At 36.3% G+C, this 20,629-nt stretch overlaps 1 protein-coding gene across 1 annotated transcript in view; it reads right to left on the reverse strand.

Annotated features, from left to right (window-relative positions):
* The window catches only part of GPM6A (glycoprotein M6A), a 160,774-nt gene that overhangs the window by 47,774 nt on the left and 92,371 nt on the right, over window positions 1-20,629 (reverse strand). The window contains exon 2 of the mRNA XM_034647763.1: window positions 5,797-5,989. Within this exon, the coding sequence (XP_034503654.1) occupies window positions 5,797-5,989 (193 nt within the window). The remainder of the gene's footprint in view (window positions 1-5,796; window positions 5,990-20,629) is intronic.

Below are 20,629 nucleotides of genomic sequence, written 5' to 3' on the forward strand. Positions count from 1 at the left end.
CTCAGGCAAATCAGTACATTCCAAGGCAGACCAAGTACTCTTTAGAAAACTCTTGACTTTTGGAAATTTCTTTACACTGAATCAAAAACTATTTCCCTATAAATTGGAATCCAACCAAAATCTCTCTCTGAATCACAAAAAGCAAAGCAAGTTTTCCTCTACCAGATACCCTTTCAAACATTATTTGAAAGAAATCATCATGTTCTTTTTGGCAAATATTTTTTTCTAAAGTTGCTGTATTCCTGGAAGTTAGAAAAGAGGAGAGAAATTAGATCTTTGATTCTAATTGCGTCTGAAACCTACTTTTGGTGCGTACTTTGGCTGAAACATCTACTCTAGTCAAATCATACAGCACTAAGAGTATTGTGGTAAGTAGGGTATGTGCAGGGACAGACACACTTTAGGAAGCATGACATGGGGCATTAAAATCGAGGCCCAGCTTCAGGGAAATCACCATCATCATAATCAAAACCATCATCACCACTGTCAGCAGCAGAAGCATGTTCGTAAATAGATGCAGTCTATTTAACTGTTTTAAATATCAACTCATTTTATCCACGTAACAACCTTAGGGAGCTGGCATTAGTTAAGTCCCTTTTATTGATGAGGGACAGAGGCAGACAGGTTAAATTTGTCCAAGGTAAGAAAGTAGAAAGAGGCAGATACCACGTGAAACAAACCGGGGAAGTTTGACCCCAGAACCAGTGCTCAGTTCTACACTCAGTTGTCTCTCTACCTCAAGTCCTCATGGTTTACATACTTGGTTTCATTGTTGTTGTTTCATATGAGTGAGATGTTTTTGTGTGTTTGTTTGTTTAACACTCATTCGAGGATTACTAGTCTGGCTGAAATACAGCTTAACGAGACGCTTTCTGCGTATTATATCAGAGGTTAGGAAGTTAGTATGGTTTTCTAACGTAAGTTCTAGATGGGATTGAAATTATTTTTGAATCTCCTAGACTAATCAATAACCTTGCTTCAGTACTAATTTGTGTGGTCATCAAAATTCTTGTAAGCAGAAGACTTCAGCAATCTGGTTTGATTGTCAATCCCCTGGCAGTTTGCATACTGTTGTGATTTCTATCAGCCTATGAAACCTGGTTTTGTCTTACCATGAATTTCTGCTTTCTTTTCCCTTCTCATTCCCATCCTTCTCACTCCCATCCATGACTGTTTTCTATTTCGTTTAGTTCCAGGAAATAAACATCTGAACTACAAGCAGATTTAGAGATTTACATACATAGGAAGTTGAGAGCAAAACCAATATATCTATTTTATCTGAGTTTACTGCCTGTTTTTGTTTTACACAAACAGATTAATTTTTCTGTGTGCGTTAAATACCAAAGAATTCATTATCTAGTAACCTCAGTTCTTGATGCATTAAGTTCAAGTCACAGTATTAAACTTTGAAAATAAAATACATTCACTCTGGAAATCAAGGGTACCAGGTCCTAGATCCTCACTATAATTTGTCAAAACCCAAATACAATCCCTGTCTAATAAATTACAGGGGCATGTATTTGTGAATAAGAACGTCTCTTGCTCAGTCCTCTAGACAGTTACACAAGAAGCCAAGTCGCTTAGCAAAATTAGTGGTTTGGATTGTTTGAGATCTGATTTTCTAACCAGTTTCCATATTTCATTGTCCTCTATGAATCTGCTCTGCAGAAGTAAAATGCGTACCCTCCTTCTGGTTCACTAAGCCAAATAAAACTGATGGAACACATAATAATACCTTGTCAAGGGGCTCTCAGGTAAGGACGTTGGAGTCACAGATCAGAAAATGATCTCCTCATCATATAGCAGAAAGTGGTAGAGCAGTGAACTGTTGCCAGTGTGGAGTGGGCCTGAATGGCGATGCCAGACTAAAAGACGTTGTAGTCAGAGTGTAGGAATATCCTCTAAGGGAAGCAGTGGGCGAGGCCACACTCTCATTGTCACAATACTTTGGAGCCAATGAAAGACCATGGACTTGAAAGGGATGAAAAGCTTTTCAGAAACTAAGTTAAGGAGGAGGAACAGAGTGATAATTAAAAATATATCAATGGGTCACAAAATCTTTGAGAAATTCCCTCTATTCTCTCTCCATGGGGAATGTCCATTTCTCAAATGGAATATGACACAATGATTTGATGGAAGACATCAGCTGAAGATGGAGGAGCTACATGTCGGTCACCTTCCACTGATGAAGGCTGATGGTATTGAGAATTTTATGCCCAAAACACAGGTTGCATGAGAATGGAGATTATTCCTATGTGTATTTATAATATGTATAAATTTATAGTAGTATTTATTATTTATATGCAAACTTCTTTATGAGAAGTCAGTTTTGCATGCTAGACAGATGATTGGTGAAATGAAATCGTCATCTTTCACTGCGTTCACGTTTCTTCCCGTAGACTAGGAGATGTTGACCATGTTGAAATATGTGTGTGTTTACGAGAAAGAAGACAGTGAGACAGAGATAAAGAAGCTGAGATAAAGAATGAAGTAATCCTCAGATCCTGACAACCACAGGAGGAAAAGTGGAGGCTTGGGTAATTGGTTTTATCTTTTAGTTCACACATTCAGTAAACAGGCTTCTTTTCCTTCATAAGGAAATGAGACAGGAGTGCCTAATTTGGTTGAACCAAGCATGTGAACTATGGAGAAAAAAACAGACTATAAATGACTAAAATTGGCCAATGGGTGCTTTCTTCCCATTCTCCTACACATTCTTTTCCAAACTAACCTTAGCTCATTTCCAAGCAAGTTGTATTGCTTGCAAATCCATCTCTCAGACACTTATATTGTAAATTTCATTATTTTATGCCCTCTGTTTCCCCTTCACCTTCTCTATTCCTCTGATATCCCTGTGCATCCCATAGGATAATCTCTGCTTGCTCTAAACCTGTATGTAAATCTTTGAATGTATCAGTTGGCACCAATGGTACCTAGTGGTTTATGGTACATATCTTCCCTCTATTTTCACGAACCGTTTGCTGACAGGGAAAGAGTCTGAATTCCCTTGGTAGCTTCAGAAGGCCTTGTATAAAGACTTTGCGTTATTTGAAATATAAAGATAGAGATAATTTGAGCACTTGTTTTTATTTCAATCAAACTGGTATTTTTCCCATTCCCAAAATGCATTATTAATTTCACAGTTAACTTCCAATGGGACAGAGCAAAGGTAAAAGTACCAAATTAAGTGTATGATCTCTGATTTCTCTTCTGAACTCCCACACACACTACTCCTTCAGAGCTTTAGTAGAATTCTGTGATATATTAAAGTCTGCTGTCTAAATGTCAAATAAGTATCTTGACATTGGTTTCTGATAGATGTATACAATCATCTCTTGTCATTTATTAGCCTCATGATTTCTTACAAACTTCTATTCTATATCCAAAGTTAGCAATTTGGATGTAGCTTAAATATAGAGAATCTGTAGATTTTAAGGACATCTGTGGTAGCTTAAAATAATGCACAGTGAAAACATATTTTGTCCAGTGTGGGCTGAGATAAAACTAAAAAGAAAATGTCAGTTTTATCACATTAAAATATATCCTTGCAATCATCTTCTTAGGGATCTCTGGAAACTAACTTGCAATAATCCAAAGCATTTTCAGGTAGTTCAATCATATTCCAAATGACGAATATCATTTATAAACTTTCAAGTATCAATTCATGCTATATAGCTAATGTAATGGAAATTGATGAACTGTCTGCTAAGGGCTTAAAGAATTTAGTTTAATGGATAATGGTAATTTTTCAAAACTAATTTGCAAAATAAAATTACATTGGGAAATATGAGGAAAGTGATATAATTCCTTTGGTTTTTTTAGGTTATGATTTTTAAAATTTGCAATTAATTCATTTCCATGAGTCACTGACATTGATGAAGCTCTAAATTGACAGTTCAGAGTTAGGGACTGTTTTTGAATAATCCCAGCTCTTAAATGAGTGGGTAATCAATTCCTTTTTCCTCTTAATAACTATGTCAGGAGAGGTGCTCAGTCTCACACACCTGCTTTGTCCTGTTTCTTATTTTCGGGCCAATCTTTCCCAAATTTTAAGTGCCAATGTATTCTAGATAAACATAAATATTTCAAATAAATATTTCCTTTTCCTCACAATTTTGCTATTCACTCTGGCCAGGGGTACAGTTTCTCCACTCCACAAAGTTGGAGATTCTTGCTCTCTTACTTGATAGAAATGTGTACCTTTTTTCTCTTTTCATTTACATAGAAATCAGCAACTTCAATTAATAAAATAATAAATATAATCTGTGAGCAATATCTTGTTCAAGATAATCTGTAGCTGAGGGATTATTTAAAAATTCAGCAATATGATACATTTTCTGATATTGGAGTTGGAGAAATGTTGTCTTCTACCTAGAAAGTTGTCCAGGTTGACCAAGTGTTGTCTTGGATTAGGGTCTTGGTTGTAATTACACCACCTCAGTGGGAACTGGCTCTGGGTAAATAAGAAATGTCATTAACTTTTTTGATGGAGTTGTGAGAGTAAAAAGCAGAGTCACTCTCACCAGCCATATTAACTATTACGATTTGTAACTCTAAACCCATCTTATTCCAAAAAAAGTCTATATAGATTAAGAAGGTTTGAATTTACTTAGAATGACAAATAAAGCAACATGAAAAATACTATAATTGCATAGTATCAAGAAGTGTGACATAGGGGCGCCTGGGTGGCACAGCGGTTAAGCATCTGCCTTCGGCTCAGGGCGTGATCCCGGCGTTATGGGATCCGAGCCCCACATCAGGCTCCTCCCCTATGAGCCTGCTTCTTCCTCTCCCACTCCCCCTGCTTGTGTTCCCTCTCTCGCTGGCTGTCTCTATCTCTGTCGAATAAATAAATAAAATCTTTATAAAAAAAAAAGAAGTGTGACATAAATGCAAGAAGTTGTAGGGGTCATAAATGCTATGGTGGCTAATGCAACTGAAAGTCTACTATCAGCTGGGATTATCAAATAATGTCAAAATAAGCTATTTTCTTTTTGTGGGCATTGAATCACTGAATAAATGATCTGAATCGGGAATTTATTTGGATCTAAATTCAATACTAAACATTTGCTTTCTGTAATATTAAGCAATAAGGGACTGAGTCTTGAACAGCAAACTCCTTTACTTCCAGACTATGTGTGAGTTACTTTATAAAAAATAATAAAGTTTAGCGATCCTGGGAGTTTGCATTTTATGAGTGAAATGTACATTTTAAGCATAGATCATGTTTACAGAAAGCTGTTCAATATTACTTATGATTTATTGTTAACAGAAGTCAACAAAAACCATTCACCAAGATTTCTTGGGAAGTCCACATCACTTCTGTGAGGCAGGGAAAGAAAGATGATATCATACCCAATGTTGAATTAAGATTTTTAAAAAGGTGAGGGAACTCATAGAGTTTTGGTGATTTTCCCAGAATTAGCAGCAGCGTCTACATCTCTGCCTGGCCCTGTTCTCTATTCTCTGCTCTGTTCTACTAGAACAGCCTCTCCTCAGATTAGAAGAGCAAACGAAATGCAAGCATTCCACTTAATGGTAACTGAATTTTTGATAAAACTTGACAGTCAAATTAAAACACAAATTAAGTCCAGATTCAGTTGGCTTCTGATCTTCTGCTATGTGTCCTGGATTCACGGTAAAGGTCGATGTTCTTTTGAGTCATGTACACAACCTTGGGGTAGTTATTTCGTCATCTATAATATTGCCTCCCTTAACTCTAGATCCCTATTTATTTGACACACAGCAATGTGAACATACACTCTCAACACGAGAAGCTATCCTAGAGTGACTTACATGGTGAAGACGTCGAGTGTATCTCCAGCGGTTCTTGCCATCTCAAAGTAGGTTTGCAGAATGTTGACAGTTCCAGAGAGTGCTTCATGGCCACAGCCACAGAACAGGGCAACCCCAGCATAGAGCAGGATGGTGGCAATCAGGGAGGCATAGGGAATGCCTCCCAGGCATTTAATACAGCACTCAAAACACCCTGCAGAAGACCAACAGAAAACAGTTGGGAATTAATATTTTTTCTTCATCTATATTAATATTATGTTAATATTTTTTCATTCTTAGAAAAAATGTCAACATTACAAGAATCCGTATTTGCATTTATAGATGACTTCAAGGTCAACATTCACATCCAGTCTGCCCAGGGGGGTATAAAAATCAAGTTTCTTAATTATAAACCCATCCTTTACAAAGAAGAGAATATTTAATTCCATTGAAGGCTTCCTTTTCTACTCCCAAACCAACAGAAGCCCTTCCTTCCCGACCCAGATTTCCTATAATAATCTTCACCACATGCTATGCATATCATTCTATCTTGGCTTTACTGCTGTCAAATTTCATCTGCTTAAGTTTTTATTTCAATGACATTTATTCTATGGAACTCCCTTTAGCTATATTTTTAAAATAGTGGGTCAAAACCTATTCATTGTGAACCCTAGTGAACTTTGCTCAGCAGTTTTTAGAAGGGAAAGAGAACAGACTAGGCAATATCTGAATGCACTACATATAGTAAAGCAAATTATTTTAGAGGCTTTTGAGTTCAGATACTAATTTATGTTATCTTTGCAGTAACTCAAATGTGAAATATACTTCTTGCTGTGGCTAGTGATTGAAAAAAATGAGAGATGCTGAAAAATGAGACACCAGGACAGGTAAAATTCTCACTCTACCACTGTGTTTTTTTCAGCAAGTTTATTCTTTTCATTTCATCATTTGTAAAAGGTGACAGTAAGAATTCCCCTCAAATCATTCTTGTGAGCATTAAGTAGGTAATCACACTACTGTGTATTTACCCAAAGGATACGAAAACACTAATTCCAAAAGATATATGCACCCCTATGTTTATAGCAGCATTATCTACAATAGCCGAATTGTGGAAGCAGCCCAAGCGTCCATCAGAGGATGAACGGATAAAGAAGATGTGGTATATAGATATATATACAATGGAATATTACTCAGCCATAAGAAGAATGCAATCTTGCCATTTGCAACAACATGGATGGAGCTAGAGAGTATAATGCTAAGTGGAATAAGTCAGTCAGAGAAAGACAAATACCATATGATTTCACTCATATGTGGAGTTTAAGAAACAAAACAAATGAACAAAGGGAAAAAAAGAGACAAACCAAAAAAGAGACTCTTTACTCTAGACAACAGATGGTTACCAGAGGGGAGGGGGGATAGGTATGGATGAAGTTGTGATGGGGACGAGAGTGCAATCATCATCATGAGCACTGAGTAATGTACAGAATTGCTCAATCACTATATTGTACACCCTAAACTAACATAACGCTGTATGTTAACTACACTGGAAATTAAATTAAATTAAATTAAATTAAATTAAATTAAATTAAATTAAATTAAATTAAATTAAAAAGTGAGTTAATACATAAAATAGTGCATGCCATGGAGTGACCACTCAATAAATGTCAGGGTTACCATTACTAGACATACCTTTAACTATATTAACTATGATTTTGTCGTAATATGGTTTTCAAATAAACTTTGACTACAGGAATCACTTTTGCTTTTTAAAGTTTTGTCACATTAGTCTTTTGAAAGGTAGATTTTTAGTCTGACATCAGAAAACCATGGTTGTTAATATTATGAATAAGTATCAGAACTTGCTAGATATCTTCTAAGAGCTTAACTGGAAATGCTTAAGTGTGTATGTTTTGCAATAAGACATATTGATGAGTATACCAAACCAGCTGCTGGTAAGAAAGGAAGCCTAAGTAAGGGGCTGCCAGGCTCAGAGCAACTCCTAAGATGATCTCAGTTTCCCCTCCATCCACCTGTGTGTGTCCCCTGGTCTCCACTATATATATCCTACTCCAGAGATTTCCTCCTACTTTTCTCCTTTTGGAAATTCTTGATCGAATCTCCTTTTGTAATGCTGAAGCCTCTCAAAAACTCTCTACATAACTGGCTATTCCTTTCTGCAGAAACAATAAATGAGATTGGAAAATGGATTGTTATTTATTGTACTTAAGTAAGTCATAGGAAGATCTGTGTGCACTTTCCCTAGAATGCATATATGTTTATAGTGACATATGATGCATGCGATCATTGTAAAGTTCCTGTGAAGTAATTTTATATTTGAAGAGTGGTCTATCCTGCTAATTTTAATACTGATCATTGGAACTGGTCTTCTTTTTATTTTTTTTTATAAAGATTTTATTTATTTATTTGAGAGAGACAGTGAGAGAGGGAACACAAGCAAGGGGAGTGTAAGAGGGAGAAGCAGGCTTTCTGCCAAGCAGCAAGCCCAATGCGGGGCTCGATCCCAGGACCCTGGGATCATGACCTGAGCTGATGGCAGACGCTTAACAACTGAGCCACCGAGGCGTCCCTGGAACTGGTCTTCTTGAGAGAATCATGGCTCACCTCATCTGCCCCAGAGGCAAAGAAAGAAATTTAAACATGTCCTCACTTCCACAGAAATTGTTAGTACAGGAAATCATTTCTTAAACATTCCTTCTCCAACACGCACACACATGCACGTACACACGCAATATGGGGAAGTAGAAAAGGTTAGAACAGCTTGACACTTCATATGATAGGAAGAGATTTCACTAGCAGATGGATGAGACCAGAGTGTGTAGTCTCTGAATGTCATTGAACACAGTTTTGAGTTGTGATTAACAGGATAGCAGAAAAATCTTTGAACTATCCTTTGTTTCTCCATGTTGTAAAAATTTCACCTTATTGTTTTTTTAAAATAAAGAAGAATAAAAACAAAATTAGTACCAATCCAAACAGGAGTTACCCTTATTTTGGTGAATGCCCCCAAACAGCCCTATGATTTCAAATCCAATTCCTTTGTGATTTCTCTCCCTTACTATTCTGGAAGAATTTGATATAGGTATGTGGCATTTCTTCTGCAGGCAGTGAGGTGCCAAAACCAGAATAATGTAGTCAACAAAAGTCTTCAGAATAGAAGTTTAGATATAAAGAAAGAAAGATATAAAACATTAAATTCATAGATGGGAATTACCTTTCCTTGGTCTTATCAAAGCTAATAACAAAGCAAACATAAAATCAAAATGAGGCCCAGGAGCAAAGAACTGGTAAGCCTATCATTGAAGGCTTCTGCTTAATTCTGCTAATTTGAATTCTAATTCAGAGTCAGTTTCTACTTATTTCAGATTTTCTCGATCGTGGTTTAGATGGACCAAAACTAGGACCCCCATGCAAGCAAGCCTAATTTCTTAGACTCCATAGTATCTCAGGGAAGGGAGAATGGCGGTGGTTATTAGTGTCACAGTCTATAGGACTGGTTATAGCAGTGCCTTTTAAATTCAGGAAAACATGAGATGAATTTCAATACTGTGTAAACCCGAATTGACAACCCTGAGTTAACAGGCATTTCTGAATTAGTTCAAGATCTCCAAATTAAATGGCAATATTTCTTTTACTCCCTATTTAAATGTTGCCATTTAAATCCCTTAGCATTATACTAACCTTATTGACGAATACAAATTTCTCTAACCCTCCCTTACTGCCAAGTCAGGCTAGACTCCTTCAGTTGGAGTCCTGATCCTCTGTAAAGCTTTTACTCAAAATATGAAACCTGAAGAATCTTATCATGCACATTTTGCACTTGTAATGGGCTAGATCCTAATTACCCCCACTCTTCCACAGGGCCTGAGTTGCCTATTAGATTTAAAAGAAGACTCTCAGAACTCCCATCTGGGGAAGGAGCGCATCATTTCAGCCTTCTCTCCAGCTGCCAGAATCCCACATAGTTGCTGGCAGGGGGGCTTCTTTCCACCCACAGTGAGAAACAGCCTTGGCAGAGCTGCAGAATCACCATGGAAACCATGCTCTGGGGCCCAGGACATGCTCCCAACAATCATCCTTTAAGGCTGAGGATTCGACTGCCACCCACCACCACGTTTTTAATGCACCTCAAAATGAGAAACCACTCCATTTAATGATTCTCGGTGAAAGCATGGTAAGCGGAGTGCTGGCACTGGAGAAAATAAATTTCTTGAGAAAATCTCTATAAAAACAATAAAGACTCCTTTGCACAGAAAACACTTTCAAGGCTAGATGAGATGAGAATAGGCCACTGGTTGTCAGGTAAAGCTGCTGTTTCCAATACTGAATGTGGAATTTACATGTTATCCAGGAGACACTACCTGTAGACACAGAGAAGCACGCATACATATCCAGTTCCTGGTCGTATTTTCTCAAAGGAATTAACACTACGCCTTTACTTTCATATGAAAAAAAAATCAAAGGAATTACAAGACTTTCTTTTCAATACAGTCTGAAACATTAGCATTTGTCCGATATTTCGTGCGGTTTTACCCTGACTTGCCTAATACAAAAATTAAAAACAGCAACAACAACAACAATGGCCCAGGAGTTCTTGACATACTCTATATTTTTTAGAAAGAGGGGATACATGATTAATTTACTCCCATTTAAACATCCTGAAGTAAACACAAGCCTTTGCCTTTGCTCATTCAACGAAGTGCACCAAGATAAGTCAAGGGGAAAGAATGTAAACCAACAAGAAAAAGAGCCTGGAAGATAAGCAACTGAGAAGAGAGGCTAGCAACACAGTGGCAGATTCTGGAAAAGAGATTGACAAATGAGACTGACAATTCATTCATTGATGAATATTTCCTAGCACCATTTACCAATGAGTTGATGCTTTCTCTACTGAATACTCGGTCTTCACCAAGTACCCCGAGAGGTCTGGGTGTATTTGGGGGCTGTCTGTTCTGCTCCATCAGTGTCCTGGTCTGTCTCTGGGCCGATGTCACACTGCCTTACAATATGTTTTGATTTGTGGTGGAGAAATTCCCCCAATTAGTGGCTCTTCTACGTTACCGTGCGAATTTCAGAAACAGTTTGTCTGATTTCACAATTTAACTAATTGGGATTCTGACTGGTATTTATATACTGATTTTGTACCTAGAAATTTTGCCAAATTCTTTTGATGATCTTCTGAATTATTTTGATTCTGTGAATTACTCTGCATTTGTTGATAATCATATCATCTGTGAAAATTTTGAGCTTTCTTTCTTTTCATTATTTGTACCTTGCGTTTATCTTTCTATTGGCTTATTCTGTCAGGTAAAATGCAATGAGAAGAGTGGAAACAATGAGAAAAGGGCACCTTTTCTTGTTCCTGATAATAAAGAAAACACTTGCTATGTTTTCCCATTAAGTGTGATGGCTGGTGTTGGTTTATTGGTTAAAGAGGTCTCTTTAATTTTGAATTCCGAAACATGCTTTTCCCCATCTGTTGAAATAATTTTGTTGTTTCTTTTTATCTGCCATTTCAATAAGTTTTTCTAATTTAAACTAGCATTCCTGAGAAAAATCCAACTGAGTCATGCTGTATTTTTTCATACATTGCTGAATTCGTCATGCTAACATTTTGTTCAATACATTCGCATTTATCAATTCTTCCACAAATAGTTCCTGAGTCCTCACCAGGTGCCAGGCAGTATGCTAATTGCCGGAGCTGTGGAAGTAAGTAAGTAAACAAAAAGCTCTGCTCTCTTTCTAGAGGTGGAAGACAGACAATAAGCAAGATGCAGAAGTAATGTGAGACTGTGAAAAGTGCAGAAGGAAAAACCAAAACAGGGAAGAAGCATAGGAGTATTGGAATAATGATTTCAGATTTTCAAGAAAGGAATAACCAGATGACATTTTTAGAAAAGACCTGAAGGAGAGAAAGGAGCTGTCCAAGAAAGTCTGTGGGAGAAGAGGGTTTCAAACAGGAAAAGTAAACGCTAATGTCCTGAGGCAGGTGTGTGACTAGAGCATCTGAGGAAAATTTAAGAAGTTACTGGTGGTATGGGGCGCGTGGGTGGCACAGTGGTTAAGCGTCTGCCTTAGGCTCAGGGTGTGATCCCGGTGTTATGGGATCGAGCCCCACATCAGGCTCCTCTGCTATGAGCCTGCTTCTTCCTCTCCCACTCCCCCTGCTTGTGTTCCCTCTCTCGCTGGCTGTCTCTATCTCTGTCAAATAAATGAATAAAATCTTTAAAAAAAAAAAGAAGTCACTGGTGGTAAAGTAGATTGAAGTTAAAACAAAGGAATATAAAATGAGGCTGAAAGTATAGTGGGTGAGGATAGGGATATCTATTTTAATGAATGTCACTGAATGTGACCGACATCTAATTTTTGCTTTCTTGTTTTGGAAGCACGTTTATACTAGCCTTGTAAAGTAACTGACCTCCTTTTTCCACACCCTAGGATGGTGGGGCTGTTTGCGTCAGCTTTAGCAACACCATAAATATTTGGCAGAACTAGTCAGTAAAACCATTCAGGCCACTTGTGTACTTTGTGGGAAGAATTTTACCTACTGATCTAATTTGCTAATGGTTACAGACCTAATCAAGTTTTCTATTTCTTTGTAAGTCTGTTTACTAAGTTCAATTTTTATAGGCATTTGTAAACTTAACATAATATTTAAAATTTATGATCAAGTTGTTTGTAATTCTGTTTTACAGTATTTTTAATTTGTTCATCATCTGCTCATATTTTCTTTGTTTTCTCTGATGATTTCAATGTCCTTCCTTCCTTCGTTTCTTCATCCTTCCATTCCTCCATCCCCCCACCACCTCCCCACCTTTGTCTCTCTTCTTGTTTCTCTCTTTCTTTCTCTATTCTTAAAGTGCATCAGTCAGGATGGCTATGTTTTATGTTCTATGTTTGCTACAAAAATTTAAAAAAAAACATTTTCAATAATTTAAAGCATCACATTTTATCTTTCCATTAGGCTATAATATTTCCAACCCAAGTTAGTAGTGGGGCTCTCTTCCCATGATAGCCCATTCAGAAACTCAGGCTGAAAAGGAGACATCATCTGCAACACTGCCAGTCATAACCTTGGAATAAGAAACATCAGGAAAGTCTCACTTTGACAGTTGAATACTCTGAGCTGCAAGTGATAGGTGCCAATTCTACTCACAGTCCAAAGCTAAAAAGAGTCGACATGCTTCCCTCTCAAACACAAAGAACACAAAGTATGATTCTACCATGTTTGCCGAAGACAGAGAACCCTAAATACTTAGCAAATAGTACTAATAACTACCATAATAAAATGTCAGTCATTTTTCAATATTATTATTCTTTTTAAATAACCCATTTTGCATGATTATTTCATGTTTCATTCATTTGTTTTGAAATTATTTCTTTAATTTTACTTTATTGGGATGTATTTTGTTGTATGTTTCATAATGTCTTGAGATGGTTCCTGAGCTCATCAATTTTTAGTCTTTCTTTTCTAATAAAAATATATAAGGATGTAAAGTCCCTTCTAATTTTACTTGAGTGAATTTCACAAGTTCTAATATATGATCCTTTCATTATTTTTCAGTTGTAAGACTTTTCTGAAGCCTACTGTGATTTCTTTTTGACACAAAATTTATTTATATATTTGTTTTCAATGTTTTTTTGTTTTAATTCCCAAATATGTGAGGTTTTTCTATTTTTTGGTTTATCTTGTTTGTGTCTTTATTGCATCATTTTTATTTATTTATTTAATTTTATTTTTTAAAGATTTTATTTATTTATTTAACAGAGAGAGAGACAGCCAGCGAGAGAGGGAACACAGGCAGGGGGAGTGGGAGAAGAAGAAGCAGGCTCCCAGGGGAGGAGCCTGATGTGGGGCTTGATCCCAGGACCCTGAGATTATGCCCTGAGCCGAAGGCAGATGCTTAATGACTGAGCCACGCAGGGGTCCCTAAGTGCATCATTTTTAGAAAACATGAGCTGAAGGATAGCCAGCTTTTGAAATTTATGGTACTTCCTTTAAATTAAATCTTAAACTTGGGTTTTTCTAGTCTCTCTAAGGTAGCAGAAATTAAGGTCACAAATGCATAAGAGAATTGGCTTGTGGGATCATATTGTGAGGGACTTCCCCCTCCCAACCCATGCAAGGTAAAAAACAGGTAATTTTCTTTTCTATCCTACAGGGAATATTTGTCATTATTGTTGTTATGTTTATTTTTGTTTTGTTTCATTTTTGTTTTTTTGGTTTAGCCTTCTACTAGTGCCTTTTAGCATCCTGGTTTTTTACTATGTATTCCAAGTTGACTCCATGCCTTGGGTAAAACTCAGGCTCTGTTTCCTAACCACGGCTACCCAGCTACCACATGTACAGTCAAGGAGACCAGGAATATGAAAATGACCCCAGAGATTTTCTCATGGCTTCAAAGCTATCTTGCTTATCCCTCTGAACTACTTTTACTTTTTTTTGGCCGCTGAGGATTCTGCTCTCTTGCCAGAATACCAATGCATACAAATATGGTAAGTATATTTTGATTCCATCTATATTTTAAGTGTCTATTTTAAGTCCATACACATATTAATTCCATCATTTTAATTGTTTTGCAACAGCAAAGCTTTTCATATCATTTAGTCTATCATACTGCTGGTGGGCAGCTTAGAAGATCAGATAAGGAAGTCCAATATCCACATCCAAATATGAGGTCCACCATGAAAAACAGAGAAAATGAAGATTAATAAATTCAGACACTCTAAAGCAGTTTCCTAGAATTGAAGAAGATGAGTCTCCAGATTGATCGTACTTTCCTCTGGAATGACTCCTTTTGGGGAGTCCTTATCTCCCCACGACCTACTGCCTGCCTCGCAGCCATGCCGATACCAAAGAGTAGAGAGGCTGAGGCTGGGTCATGTGGCCAAGAGAGCTCTTCTAGTTATGGCCAATAAGGGTCTTAGACAAGTTATCAACACGCAAGGGAAATGTGAAATTATCACACTGCTAAAGTTAAAGCAAATGATTTTTCCCAGGACTGGTGCTGAAAATGTGTAACAATTCAATTTAGCCTCAGGATCCTTAAGTGTCTGTGGAGATGGTGGCGTGGAGCCAACCTGACTTTCTCCTATCCTATTATGCAAGGAAATATGTCCCTTGGACAGAAATAGTACAGTCACCATTACATCATGACTTGCCTGTACTAAGTTTATTTCACAAATTCACCCCTTTTTTTCTATGGCTTATTAGCAGCATAGGCACTGAATCACTATATCAATATACAGTGAATGTTTTTTGAGCACCTACTAGTTTTGTACACGGAATGTGTATGAGTGAACAGTAAAATATGGTCTCTACTCTTTTTTGAGGCTCCATACTAATAAGAAATAAAATTAAAAATTTCTAGTACTTTTTCAGAAACTTTTCCAAAAATATTCTTTCTAAGTATCTTGTATTGTGATATCTTGAGTGTCCAATCAGAGCAGCCAGGATCACAGCCTGGCTTGCCTATCTTATCTAATAACATAGAAGCTCAAAATTATGCTTCTCGAGAGTGCTTTACACTGTAAAGTTTATAGCAGACAGACTTTCATGAACCCTTTAATTAATGACAGGATCATTTATATTTTTAAAGCATTCTAGAATATAGCCCACAAAATCCCCAAATATTATTGAAATTTAATTAAAGCTTCATTTAAATATATTGCTGGCTTAACAAAGTACAGAGTTAAGCATTTGAATACTTCAGGACAAATTATCAAGATAGCAAACTAAAATGACAGGTTTTGAAGTCAAATATTTTAGTCATTGATGCATACCTGTACTTAAATCAGTTCCCAATTTTAAAAAGAACATCTTTATAGAGGAAAAGAATATACAGGTTTCAGAGATTTTCTTTTTCCCCTCTTAATTTAGTGGCTGGATACCAAAACCACCAAGGCTTTTGTCAAAAATAGAGATCCCATGATCCCCTCCCTTGAAAACTTTGTTTTTATCAAGTGCTTCAGTTGATTCTGATGGACAGATGTAGCCGCATATAGAAGCCATGCAGAATTGTATAAAATCATATTACATGCCTAACATGTTTTGGGATGAGTTGATAGTGGCATGGATACACATGTAATACAGGGATTAAGAAGGATTTGCTCTAAGAATTTTGAACAGATTATTAAACAAAGGATGCAGTTTATAACTAATGACATTGATAAGCATTTTTTGAGTGGTTCCAATGCATCAGAAATAGTGCCAAGACTTTAAGGTATTGACTGTGTGATTTCCACAGCAACCCGATGAGGGAGGTATGACTATACACAGGCAATTTTACAAATGATTATTGAGGGTCAATCCTGAAAAACATGTGAAAGCCTATGTAGTGTGGACTTTCCAGAAGAATAATGACATTTTTCTTTCTAAAATATTTTATAATGGAAATTTTTATAATATTAACATTTATGATTCAGATTGTTTAAAAAAAGACTATATCGCTGATTACAGAACATTCTGTACTGGTCAACATGACTTAGCAAGAGTGTTTTGATTAATTAAACATATTTCCCAAGCAGGAAAGTTAATTGCTTCGATAATGATTAGAGCCATACTCTCTCACTGTGATAAATAAGCCCAGAGGGTGAGAGAGTAATCAGGTGGAGACCTATTTCTCACGTGCCATCAGAGCAATCCCCAGAGGGAAAAGAAGTGGAGCATCAAACTTCTCTGAGTTCCAGGCACCTGTGAGGTTTTTGTAGATCTTGTTCAGATGATGTTTGGAGATCCAGTTAAACCCCTCATCTTCCCCTGTAATGAACTGACCAATTACCATAAATATCGACATTCCTGGTTTCTTAACAACTTTCAAATTTGTTCAAAATGTTGCTTGTTTGTTTGTTTTTTGGGTTATCCATTGGTGCCTAATGAGCCATCCCTAAAATGCATTAACCTAAAATAACAATGTATTATAACTTCTCACAGTTTTCATGGGGTTATTGGACTCAAATGGACAGATATCATTTGGGATAATTTAAGCAATTGCAGCCAAAATGTGGATGGTGCTGGACGTTGTCTGAAAGCTTGAGTAAGATGATGTCCAAGATGGTTTCTCTGTTTGCATGTATGGCGCCCCGCTAGCATGCCTGGAACAGTCAACGACTCCCTAGGAACATCTCATTTCCAGTGGCCTCTCTAAGTGGCAATTAGAGCTGTCTCACAGCATGGCGAGGACATAATGGATGGCTTCTATCAAAGCAATAGCTCCAAGACAGAGAAAGCAGAAGTTTCCAATCTTCTTCAAGGCTGAGCCCAGAAATGGCAGAGAATCATTTTTGCCATATTTTACTCTCAAAGCAATCACCGAGAGCTCAGATTGAGAAGTGGATTCCAACTCTGGATGGAAGGAGTGGTAAACAGCCTGCAACCATCTTTAATTGGCCACAAGGTTATCCAGTTTTAAACTGAACTTCCTACCCCAAGGACTGCTTTGTTTTCCTCCATGACACTCATCAACACCCAACCTATTGTTTATCTCAGTTGTTGACTTTGTTTATTGACTCTCTACACCAAAATGCGAAAACTGTAAGTTCAAAGATTTCCAGGTTTTGTTCATTTTTATATGCCTCATTCCTACAATAATACGTACCTCATGGTGGGTGTTCAATTAATATTTGCTGAATAAATGAATTAATTGGAAAATCTGTCCCAACAAACAACTAGGGCAGGTTAAAAAGAGATCATTTGCCTCACACTTTCCACCATGTCTACCCTGTAGCAAATGTCAGAATCATGAAAATTTCCTACTTTGGGACAAATCTGGGGAATGGATATTGGTTACAACACTATTTTTACTGTTTTTTGGTCTCACACCTCTTGTTTTTAATCAGCTTATTTTTCTTTCTATGTAACACATAAAGAACGTTTATGCAGGTTTGCTGGGGGAGATAATTCAAAAGCCTTCTTGTAACAGATTCTTTTAATTTTGTGGAAGAAAAAACTGGGATTAGGTTACTCATCATACAGTAGCATACAACTCCATACCTGGCAATGCTTGCACTTAAACTAGTATGTCTGTCTCTAAAATTCTGCTCTGATAATTACACCAGACTGAGGATTATCAACTTGACCCTCCACCAAACAAAATAAAAACACATACTTCTACACCAAAAGCAATACAGAAAGAGTTCACATAACACCCCAAGAGCTACAGAACTATTAAATTCCCAGCCGAAAAAGCTGACGATGACATTGAAAATAAAAGTAGAAGTCACCGGCCTCTTAAGCAAACAAATTTAGGAAAAGAGGATAGTATTTTTTAAAAAACTGATTCATCACAAGTTATTTACTGCTGTTCAAAAGAATTTTATATAATTTTGAAAATCACTTTTTTAGTATTGCTCCAAAATAATGTGGTGCCTAAGATACATTTTCCCCCCGAAGATATATTTTCTTTGAAACAGTTACACTTTCCTAGATGGGTCTATTCCTTATCTTGCCTCACATATCACTAATTCAAAATCTGGAGGAAATATTTCAAAACATAAATGAAGTGTGTCACTCTCCACCTTAAAATCCCTCTTTGACTTTCCTCTGTGTTTCTCTACCACTATAGTTCTCATGCTTTCCTTACACACTAGAGTGCTGCTCCTGATCTCTCCCGCATCCTTACCCCCACTCTCCACGTGCCCCCCGCCCCCGCACTGGCTCCACTGGCCAGCTTTCAATTCCTGAAGATGAGCCTTTGCACTCATGCTGTTCCTTCTGCTTTGACTGATCTTCTAATGCTCCTTCCCTCTCACAGTCCACATCGTTTCCTTACAGAGAATCCCCTTTATGACTCATGAAAGAGGATCCTACTTTCGATATGAAAAAAGCCTAGTGGAAATAGTGTATTCATTAATGATAAGGCAGAATTCCTTAATCATAGCATAACTTAAAGCTCATCATTTATTAACAGACATTTACTTCTTAACTGTGCATTTTTCTGCATCGGTACTTACTGATGGTCACTAATGATGAGACTGCACAGATTGTCAACACTTGAATTCAGTGGAATTTTATACCATAGCACAGTAGCACGGCTACTAACTCTCATTTCCATATATTCCATATAGATGAGCAATAAAATTTTGAAAATTAATCATTACTCTTTAGGATAGACATCCTTCCCAAGAAAACTAGAAAGAAAGGAAAAACTGGTGATCAAATGGGTCCTGTAGGATCAGTGGGGATAGGCTGCTTTACATAAAAATACTTCACCTTCATGTGAATTACACAATTTAGGCTGTGTGTTTTATTCTTGGCTAATAGGGTGAACTAAGTATTATAAAAAAAATTTTAAGTATCTCCTGCATATCACAAAGGAGCTACAACAATCGCCAAGGATTTTCAGTGTAATAAGGCATTGTTTTCAAATAGGCATTATGTGTTACAGATGAAGCAATATGGCATTATGAGGTTATATTTTTAATATTAAATAACATATAAGACTTTGTAAAATTGTGCCAATTGAGCATAGCAGTTTGGATCCCAGATCATGTGTCTCGATATGGTGCTGTCTTTGAACCTCAATACCAAGGCAATTTTAAGATGCTTTGAACCTAATAATCACTGAGAAATTTTTTATAACCATATTAACAACTTCAAAACCAGCAATATTTTGCTTATGCCATTATTCCAGATATTCTGTGGATTTTTACAAAATAAAATTAGTGTTTATATGCAATGTAAGTTTTTTCCTTAGTTAAATCAATTTATTAGGCTTTTAAAGGGGAACAATGAATTATTTCTGAATACCTTATGCAAAATTTAACTATGGTCAGCACATATTATCTTGATCTCTTTTATTATACTGTTACTTTAAAAATAAAAGAACAAATTAATTTTTAAAACTAACCTTGAAAAAAGAATAACATTTACATTGTTAAAATAAAAAAATCTACTAGTCAGTATTTAAACATATGACACATCAACTAGCACACTCATAGTACATGATCAAATGCCTATCATTTAAATAGAATTGAAGTATATTTAAAATAAAATAAAATTAAGGAATTTGAACACATTCTTAAAAATAGAAATATAACTTTAAAAACTAGTGACTAAAAGAACTACAAAATAATTCTTAATTATAACTTGAAGTTGTAAAAGATAATTTGGAAAATTAAAAAAATACAAATTGTCTTTTAAAAGGCAGCATGAATTACTTATTCAAAGTTTACTTGTTTAATTGAGTTCATGGAAATCCACTCTGACATTTGCAGATAAAACCATATTTCTCTAAACATAATACAGCAATCTGGTATTTTAGGATTTACACATTTATTCTCAACTTAAAGATGATTTTATTTTCAGAAAGGCAGATATTTAAATTTTCTGTTTCACAGTTAATACAGTCAATAAAAATTTGGCAGAAGGCAAAATTTAAAGCCATGTTCTGAAACACCAAAATGATAAGAATATTTTGAAGAACATTTCCTAAATCGAAATGTTATTTCAAAATATATATGAATAGAGAAAAAAACAAATCGCCTCCAGAAAAATCACATGATGCTGTTTTATCATGAACATCAGCAGAATTTTAAAAATGGGCACATAGCTGTTATTTCTTCACAATTAGTCACAAACAAATTGTCACAATATGTTAGAAGGAAAAGTCTCTTCTGCGGTCCGAAAGTACTGTTAGGGGCATCTGAATAGTCTGATGTATATTTAGAAATAGGCAAAATGGTAGCATTTCGAAATAGAAATGTCATTTCTGTAAGCACTATCTTTTATCAAGCACCAGACTCTTTAAAAAGCTGAAATATATTCTTAAATCAACAGACCAATAGTTTTCCTTTCTGTCCCTGTCCTTCTCATCAGAGGAGCTATTGTTATATGCTC

The sequence above is a fragment of the Ailuropoda melanoleuca genome, chromosome 18 (genome assembly GCF_002007445.2).
Source record: "Ailuropoda melanoleuca isolate Jingjing chromosome 18, ASM200744v2, whole genome shotgun sequence".
NCBI lineage: Eukaryota > Metazoa > Chordata > Mammalia > Carnivora > Ursidae > Ailuropoda > Ailuropoda melanoleuca.